General features: G+C 40.2%; 1 protein-coding gene across 1 annotated transcript in view; it reads right to left on the reverse strand.

Annotated features, from left to right (window-relative positions):
- Window positions 1-10,148, reverse strand: part of dgkb (diacylglycerol kinase, beta) — a 290,604-nt gene that overhangs the window by 151,743 nt on the left and 128,713 nt on the right. Inside the window, exon 7 of the mRNA XM_034174329.1 lies at window positions 3,513-3,562. Within this exon, the coding sequence (XP_034030220.1) occupies window positions 3,513-3,562 (50 nt within the window). The remainder of the gene's footprint in view (window positions 1-3,512; window positions 3,563-10,148) is intronic.

A 10,148-nucleotide genomic window follows, 5' to 3' on the forward strand; every position in this document is an offset into this window, starting at 1 on the left:
ACAGATACAGCAAACACTGCTGTGCTCCGGAACAGGAAGTGATACCTAGTTCAGTTGAATGTGTCTATTCCAATAGACACATTCAATAAGTTGGATGCTTTCTGTCACTGCAACAACTGAAGTCGTAAATCAAGCAAGAATGGGAAAGAATTCCACCTACAAAGCTTTAACAATTAGCATCCTCAGTTCCCAAATGTTTATTGAATGGCGTTAGAAGGAAAGGTGATGTAACAGTGGTAAACATACCACTGTCCCAGCTGTTTTGAAATGTGTTGCAGGCATCCATTTCAAAATGAGCAAATATTTGCACAAAAACAATAAAGTTTATCAGTTTGAACATTAAATATCTTGTCTTTGTGGTGTATTCAATTGAATATAGGTTGAAGAGGATTTGCAAATCATTGTATTCTATTTTTAATTTACATTTTACACAATGTCCCAGTTTCATTGGAATTGGGGTTGTATAAGGTCCCACAGTTGACAGTGCATGTCAGAGTACATACCAAGCATGAAGTCAAAGGAACTGTCTGGAGACCTTTGAGAGAGTACTGTCTTGAGGCACAAACCTGGGGAATGTTACAGAAACATTTCTGCTGCTTTGATGGTCCCAATGAGCACATTGGCCTCCATCATCTGTAAATGGAAGAAGTTTGGATCCAGCAGGATTCTTCCAAGAGCTGTCCACCTGTCTAAACTAAGTGATCAGGGGAGAAGGGCCTTAGTCAGGAAGGTGACCAAGAACCTGATGGTCACTCTGTCACACCTCCAACATTCCTCTGTGGAGAGAGGAGAACCTTCCAGAAGGACAACCATGTCTACAGCAATCTACAAATCAGGCCTGTATGGTAGAGTGGTCAGACGGAAGCCACTCCTTAGTAAAGGCACCTAGCAGCCTGCCTGGAGTTTGACAAAAGGCACCTAAAGGACTCTCAGACCATGAGAAACAAAATTCTCTGGTCTGATGAGACAAAGATTGAACTCTTTGGCGTGAATGCCAGGCGTTATGTTTGGAGGAAACCAGGCACCATCCCTTTAGTGAAGCATGGTGGTGGCAGCATCATGCTGTGGGTATTTTTTCAGCAGCAGGAACTAGAGCAGTGATTTTCAACCTTTTTTGAGCCGCGGCACCCTTTTTGTATTTACAAAATCCTGCGGCACACCACCAACCAAAATAATATTATAATTCTATTACCTCTGGTTTTGCGCAGAACCCAATTATGGCAATAGAAAATCAATACAGAAAACACCGCATTTCGAAAATCCTCAAGCATTTTGCGCTCTGATCTCAAGTAGGGCTGTCACGATTAGGAATTTCTGGAGACGATTAATTGTCAGACAAATAATTGCGATTGACGAATATATTGTCTATTTTTTTTCTTTTTTTCCCTTCTTTATATTCTACTATTGTAGTATAATTACACACCTCTGGAAGAACATTTGGCTTCTGTGAGTGGAGAAACTGGGAATGGTGCAACATTTTTATTTTTATCTTCATTTTACATACAGTCCCAACTTTTTCTGATTTGTGGTTGTTCCTGTTGCATTTCTGAAATTGTTTCTCCTCATCAGTCACGTTTTGTGCTTAAACACTGCATTAAGCTCAAGATTGAACAAATAAATACCTTTGGAAAATAACAGCTGTTAAAGTTCAGAGTTCTCACCTGCTTTTTGTGATCTCTGCGTCTGAACATTGTTTTTTTTTTTTTTTTGTGGCTCAGTTCATTCATATATTCTCATTTTTTAAATATGTTTTTAAAGATATTTGACCATTTATTTTATCTCATGATCTCATAAATTCAGCATACGACGCGCACATGGTGTGAACAGGATGGTAACGGCAGAATCACACCTTTAGAGAAAGTTCAGAGAGAAGTAAAGGCAGCTTCATGTTTCTGTTTTGTTAACGTTCACTTGGGTTAAAATCCTCTCTCTGCTCCGCGCTCGCTGCGCACTGAACGTGTCGCGCCTGCATTCAGGAATCTCCCTCACTCACCCCCTCCCTCGCAGTCTGCAGCCTGTTAACTTCGCGCGCACACACACACACAGGCACTGACGCACACACCAACAGCTCCGCATTTTAGACGGCTTTTGAAGGAGACGGCACTGTTTTAATCGGCCGTCAGCCTCCTTGTTATTGTCCCGCCTTAAGACGAGAGCGAGGCTGCAGCACGTTTGACATCAGATTCTGAGTCGTTTTATGCTTTGTGGATAAAATAAATAATTCACAGTAATCGCGAATATGAAAAATACCCACGGCACCCCTGATGATCGATCACGGCACCCCGGTTGAGAATCACTGAACTAGAGGACTAGTGAGGATTGAGAGAAAGCTGAATGCAGCAATGTACAGAGACATCCTGGATGAAAACCTGCTCCAGAGGACTCTTGATGGTTCATCTTTCAGCAGGACAATGACCCTAAGCACACAGCCAAGATATCAAAGGAGTGGCTTCAGGACAACTCTGTGAATGTCCTTGAGTGGCCCAGCCAGAGCCCAGACCTGAATCCGATTGAACATCCGATTGAGCAGGATCCGACTGAGCAGGATCCCACAGAAGCTTCTGTGGGATCCTGCTCCTTTTTGGATTCAGCCTCCAGCAGCCAGTCAAGGAATTCTTTTTTTTTCTACCTGTTTTGCCTCATTTTGCATGGCTATAGCTTACCGCTTGGGCACAGTAAAGGATTGTGACAACCGTGCAGTCATCCCAGATCTAATCCCACTTAGATTCAGCAAACATGCTCCTGAGTAGGTTTGTCATTCTGCATATGTTGCTGTGGCAATGAAGCCAGCCTCTCAATGAACCAGAAGATCCAGGATCACTGCACAATGTCATCAATTTAATCCTGCGAATATGGTAATCCATATATTAAGAATAGGACCCTGGATTAATTTCTGAACTACTTTTCTTGAAATTTGTTGGGCCAAGAAAGAGCTCTTGTATAGTTGTTTTCACTTTAGTCAGTGCTTTAAAAAAAGGATTAAATTAAACTGAAATGTAGTGTACATTCTTTTTGGAATAAAGACTGCCATCTAGTGGGCTCAGGAAAAAAAAATCAGCAAACGCTTAGGCTGTGTGGCTTCTCAGAACTATTATAATTGTATTTAATATTATAGTAATAATCATCTTTATCAGTTGTTTTGGGTGGTTGAAACTGGAGGAAACTTGTTCCCAAGCAGCCGTTCAGCCCAGTACTCTTCAAGACCTATAATACTTCAATTCTAAGATCTCACATCATGGCTCTAGCGAAGCATGTGTACAATATAAATTTAACAAACCAAAAAGCCGACATTGTCATATGTCAACCAGTGTGACTGTATGGTTAAAGCACAGAAACTATTCCTCTCATTGAATTCATGTATTTCAGTTGCTATACTACTGATGTTTCTGTCCGTCACACCATGGCTACCTGTTAAATTTGAATTAGTAATATTTATTAATAATTTCAATGCCTGGACAAATCTTGAAGGTAACTATTCAGTAAAATTTCTTTAAGAGTAAAAAAGCATTTACCAAGCTGTCCAGAGAGCCGTTTCCATCTGTGTCATACAGGCGGAACGTAACTGTGAAGACAAAAACAAAATGTCAAGTCAAAGTATAAAACACTGCAAGCACTCATCAACAAATACATTTGTATCTGTGTGTTTGTATTGCTGTGTTTGTCTCAGCATGTAAAATATAAAAAAATCAAATAAAAGGAACAACAGATGTGAGCATCCGGATGTTGAGACAATTACCACTTGAACAAAAAATGTCACCATGGAAACAAAAAGCTCTCACATCACCGCTGTGATTGGCTCTTTTCTTAAACGTCACAGCATAACATGAACACCCACGTCTGAACATCACAGGCTCGTGACCTGGCTGCAGTTCATTTGCATGCTAACCCGCTACCGTCGTGACACGAGCAGCTGAGGATGGCTGCTTACATCATAAGGAGTTGACGTCAGACGGCAGATCGTCAGGCCAGTAACGAGGACTAATTGGTAACTTGCTGAGAGAGAGGTGACCTTTGGGGGCAAAAGGATGAGGAGGTGGATTGTGGGTGGAGGGTGGTGTCCCTCCAAAATGGATCCATAATGGCAACATTGTGCAAAAAGGGAAGAGAGTGTTTTGAATGTGACGTAAATGAGCTGGACCTTTGGAAGTCTGTCAGGTTCACAGCAAGAAAGGAGACTCCCCCAAGCTCCATAGCCAGGGGCAGGGACTGGACAAGTTCATGGACTGGGTGTCTGAACATGGCTGTATGTATGTGATTTACCAAGACAGACTTAAACCTTATCATCCCCTTACTACCAAAAGCCGAGAAGACTGCAGCACTCAAAGCTACTAGCAGCCAATTTAACCTCCTCTGTTGTTGCCGGCCGTGAGTTCACTGCAGCCACTTCACTGGCCGCCTCATCCATGAGGCTAGTCAGGTGGCGCACCACCAAACAGGCAGTTTATCCTGCCTCTGAGTATCATCATCCAATCACTCTGAAGTGGTGTTCCATGAAGTACTGCCTTTAATGTGTTGTCCTCTGTAAAGTACAAAACATACTTATTTCCAGTGTGGCCCTGCAGAAAACCAAACAGCAATAAAATAAACTAGCGTGTTGCCTGTGGGGATCCATGGGCTCTAGATTGGGTAGTGTTTATAAAATAGATGTAATAAATTAAGCAAAGTTTCTGTAATGATTTGGAATGTCATGTGAGTCCAGAATGTAATTATCAACGTCCAGTGTTCACTGTTGTTACATAATATCTGTAATTTCTCCAAAAATATTAGTCCTATCAATGTTTCTTTTTAGCGGCATTCAACCTCCATCCAAAATACATAAACATACCAAACGGCAAATGTGAGTGCTCCCCAGTTTGTCCGTGATCATACACATACACAAAGGGCACTTGGCTTTTAATATATAGATGATTTACCACCCCCTGCTGGATTGGCGTGTGACTCCAGAATTTAATTATCGATGTCCATTATTCACTGTTGTTAGCTAACATTGCTAATTTCTCTAAAAATATTAGTCAACGTTCTGTTTTCGTAGCGTTCATCCTTGACCCAAAACACATAAGCATACCAAACAGCAAATGTCAGTTCCACCCAGTTTCTCCACGAACAAAGCCAAACACATGCACGCATACACATACACAAAGGCCACCTGGCATCCATCCATCCATCCATCCATCCATCCATCCATCCATCCATCTATCTATCTATCTATCTATCTATCTATCTATCTATCTATCTATCTATCTATCTATCTATCTATCTATCTATCTATCTATCTATCTATCTATCTATCTATCTATCTATCTATCTATCTATCTATCTATCTATCTATCTATCTATCTATCTATCTATCTATCTATCTATCTATCTATCTATCTATCTATCTATATATATATACATGAGATGCAATAATAATACTAGAATTGCAATGAGGAAACTATGTAAAAATGCGCTAAAAAAGTCTATATCTCCAAATCACAGAAAACCTAATATTTTATTAGCACCAAATGCAACTTTAAATGTTAAAATACACATTTCAAGACTGCTTTTGTAATTTACTATAAAATACAAGAACTTATTTACATTGTGCACCAAAAGAACATACATGATCAGTAAAAATGAAAAAAGTTGGATTATACAGTTAATGACCCATATAAAATTAATGAAGCTGCAAAACACAATATAAAAGAATAACTTTTAACCTAGTAAAATGTTCAATCACGTGTTCAAAAGCTGTTAGTTTCTCAAAAATAAGCAACCAAATTTATGATTTGGCATTTATATAAGCTTTTCTCTAATACAATACTTTTTGTTGAAAGTGCTTTCTAATTTGCCATGTTGTCAGCTATATCAAAGCACTCAAAATGGAATATACCTGGAAAAAAAACAACAAAAACTCTCATGGGAACCCCCTTTGATATGTATATTTTTTCTTATTTTCAGATTTTAAAAAGTCTTGATTTAAAGTCAGACTAGAACGTGAACAATCCTGCAAACATCCACACTGAAATCATCAAATTTGCTGAAAATTATAATGTAGACAAATACATCAACACAAGCTCGATGCTCCGGGTGGATTTGAACTGTGTTGATGTGAGTGTGTCTGCACTGTTTAACTCATATTAACTTCATTTGTGTTCATGGCTGTGCATGTATTTAGACTGATATTCTTCTTGATGCTTCAGTGCAGTATGTGTTTGAATCAGAATCAAATTTATTGTCAGATAAGTTCTCACATACAAGGAATTTGATTTGGTGTCATTGGTGCATAAACAATAATGAAAAGAAAATACTTCTGTAAGAAGTAATAGGTGCATAAACAATAATAAAAAGAAAAGGGAAAAAATACTTATGTAACAAGTAAAGGAGTCAAATAGACAAATGAGCAAAGATAACTTTACCATCAAATATTCATAGTAGAGTGGTGGAATGGGGCTGTGCAGGTAAATGAACAGTACAGAGATGATCAGTCTGTACTTTGTCGGAGTGGGGGGGGCGCAGGATAGATGGGGATCTCTGGCATTATTTATAAGTCTAGCTGTGGACACTGTTTTATTATTTCTATGCTGTTTGGTCAGCATTTGCTGTCAATGACTGCATTTACATATATGTATATATTGTTGGTGATGTTTTCAGTAATAATTCTTTAAAACTACAATGAAAAAAGGAGAAACTTATTGTCCAAATAAGCCAGAATTAGCTGAAGCAGTTCTCTAACAACCCAGCAGAGGGACCCACCCACTGCAGAAATAACATCTACAACCCCTGGCAAAAATTATGGACTCACCGGCCTCTGAGGATGTTCATTCAGTTGTTTAATTTTGTAGAAAAAAAGCAGATCACAGACATGACACAAAACTAAAGTCATTTCAAATGGCAACTTTCTGGCTTTAAGAAACACTATAAGAAATCAGGAAAAAAAATTGTGGCAGTCAGTAACGGTTACTTTTTTAGACCAAGCAGAGGGAAAAAAATATGGAATCACTCAATTCTGAAGAATAAATTATGGAATCAACCTGTAAATTTTCATCCCCAAAACTAACACCTGCATCAAATCAGATCTGCTCGTTAGTCTGCATCTAAAAAGGAGTGATCACACCTTGGAGAGCTGTTGCACCAAGTTGACTGACATGAATCATGGCTCCAACACGAGAAATGTCAATTGTAACAAAGGAGGGGATTATCAAACTCTTAAAAGAGGGTAAATCATCACGCAATGTTGCAAAAGATGTCGGTTGTTCACAGTCAGCTGTGTCTAAACTCTGGCCCAAATACAAACAACATGGGAAGGTTGTTAAAGGCAAACATACTGGTAGACCAAGGAAGACATCAAAGCATCAAGACAGAAAACTTAAAGCAGTATGTCTCAAAAATCGAAAATGCACAACAAAACAAATGAGGAACGAATGGGAGGAATCTGGAGTCAACGTCTGTGACCGAACTGTAAGAAACCGCCTAAAGGAAATGGGATTTACATACAGAAAAGCTAAACGAAAGCCATCATTTACACCTAAATAGAAAAAAACAAGGTTACAACGGGCTAAGGAAAAGCAATCGTGGACTGTGGATGACTGGATGAAAGTCATATTCAGTGATGATGTTGTGTGGGCTGCCAGAAGAGGAGGTACTGCTGGCCCACCACCAGAGGGCGCCCTGCCTGAAGTGCGGGCTTCAGGCACGAGAGGGCGCTGCCGCCACGGACACAACCGGGAGTGACAGCTGTCACCCATCTTCATTTCATCACTCCATAAAAGCTGGATGTCATCTCCACCTCGCTGCCGAGATATCATCTACCTGTGAAGGTAATTTTCTCTGCTGAACAAAACATTGAGTAATAGTCTGAACTTCTTTGCAGCCGTTTTCCTGTGGTGTTGCCTTATCTGTGGGATTGGCGTTTGGTGTGATCAGCGACGGCTTCGCTTCACACCCAAACCAGATAAGTGGTTAGACAGGAGCTGCACGAGTGTGTGATTAGAGGTGGAGGTGACTTTCCACCTTCTGACTGTTTTTGATACTGCGTGTGCACACACCCACATCTCACTGTTTGTGCTCCTCGCCAGCAGTACCAGATCCGACAGTCGGGGACGGTGATCACCTGGGAATTCGGGACTTGGCAGCTCCAGTATTCTCCGGGTTCTGTGGCGGTGGAAATCGTGTGGTTCCGGCTCTTCTCAGGACAGACGTCTTCTATCCTCGAGCCTGCCCACACGTCACCTTGGTGTATTGACTGCTATCAGATTCTGTGATTGTCTGTATAATCGTTGTGCACATTCACAACATTAAATTGTTACCTTTTGGCTCATCTATTGACCGTTCATTTGCGCCCCCTGTTGTGGGTCCGTGTCACTACACTTTCCCCAACAGATGAATCTCGAATCTGCATTGGGCAAGGTGATGATGCTGGAACTTTTGTTTGGTGCCGTTCCAATGAGATTTATAAAGATGACTGCCTGAAGAGAACATGTAAATTTCCACAGTCATTGATGATATGGGGCTGCATGTCAGGTAAAGGCACTGGGGAGATGGCTGTCATTACATCATCAATAAATGCACAAGTTTACGTTGATATTTTGGACACTTTTCTTATCCCATCAATTGAAAGGATGTTTGGGGATGATGAAATCATTTTTCAAGATGATAATGCATCTTGCCATACAGCAAAAACTGTGAAAACATTCCTTGCAAAAAGACACATAGGGTCAATTTCATGGCCTGCAAATAGTCTGGATCTTAATCCAATTGAAAATCTTTGGTGGAAGTTGAAGAAAATGGTCCATGACAAGGCTCCAACCTGCAAAGCTGATCTGGAAACAGCAATCAGAGAAAGTTGGAGCCAGATTGATGAAGAGTACTGTTTGTCACTCATTAAGTCCATGCCTCAGAGACTGCAAGCTGTTATAAAAGCCAGAGGTGGTGCAACAAAATACTAGTGATGTGTTGGAGCGTTCTTTTGTTTTTCATGATTCCATAATTTTTTCCTCAGAATTGAGTGATTCCATATTTTTTCCCTCTGCTTGGTCTAAAAAAGTAACCGTTACTAACTGCCACAATTTTTTTTCCTGATTTCTTATAGTGTTTCTTAAAGCCAGAAAGTTGCCATTTGAAATGACTTTAGTTTGGTGTCATGTCTGTGATCTGCTTTTTTTCTACAAAATTAAACAACTGAATGAACATCCTCCGAGGCCGGTGATTCCATAATTTTTGCCAGGGGTTGTATATGAGGAGACAAGGATGCTGAGAAATGACGACAAGAAATAAGACATCATCCAGAGATAAATCTAACATGTAGTCACACACAGACAGTATCAGCTAAATTATTTATTCTTCTGTGTGCTTGATGAGCACGGCACTATTTAATTATTCAGAGGGGAAAAAAAGTCTTATGTCCAATTAAGCTATAAAACCTTGTGAACAAATGATGTGACAAATGCAATGATTCGGGTACGTGTGTCAATAAACTGTGACCATCTGTGATGAGAATCTTCATAGGGGCTCCGAATATCATTTTCAGCATCAATTAAGCCACTGATTAATTGACGAGACATCAGACATCATTACGGAGCTTTGTCTGAAAGTTTGAGGAGATTGTTTCAATAAATGTTGTCAATTGCAAGCCTGAGATTATTTAAATGTACTTGTGGAAACTGAAAGAAATAAAAAGTAAGTCCCTTCGGCTGCTCCCTTGTTTTGTACTCGGGGTCACCACAGCAAATCCAAGGTGGATCTGCATGTTGAACTGGCACAAATTTTACATCGAATGCCCTTCCTGACGCAACTCCACATTACATGGAGAAATGTGGTAGGGGTGGGATTCAAACTGGGAACCTTCCGCACTGAAACCAAGCGCATTAACCACTTGGCCACCACCCCTACAGGAAACTGAAAGAAATGATGAGAAATTAAACATATAGAAGCAATGCTAAAATACTCTCAGCCGTATAAGCATGTAATCAATGAAAGAGTGTGTAGAAAGAATATGACCTTTTGACCCCTTGGGATAGGTCAAAATTAGCCATTGAACTTGTCCAAGGTCTGTGTCCCAAGAATGCTCCCTGTGAATTTGGAGACCCTGGCAGCAATCTTAATGGAGTTATGCTGAGCACAGACAGATGGACAGACAGGACACGATATCTGATTCAATTAAAGACATC

This window comes from Thalassophryne amazonica, chromosome 7, assembly GCF_902500255.1.
Source record: "Thalassophryne amazonica chromosome 7, fThaAma1.1, whole genome shotgun sequence".
In the NCBI taxonomy this organism is placed as follows: Eukaryota; Metazoa; Chordata; class Actinopteri; order Batrachoidiformes; family Batrachoididae; genus Thalassophryne; species Thalassophryne amazonica.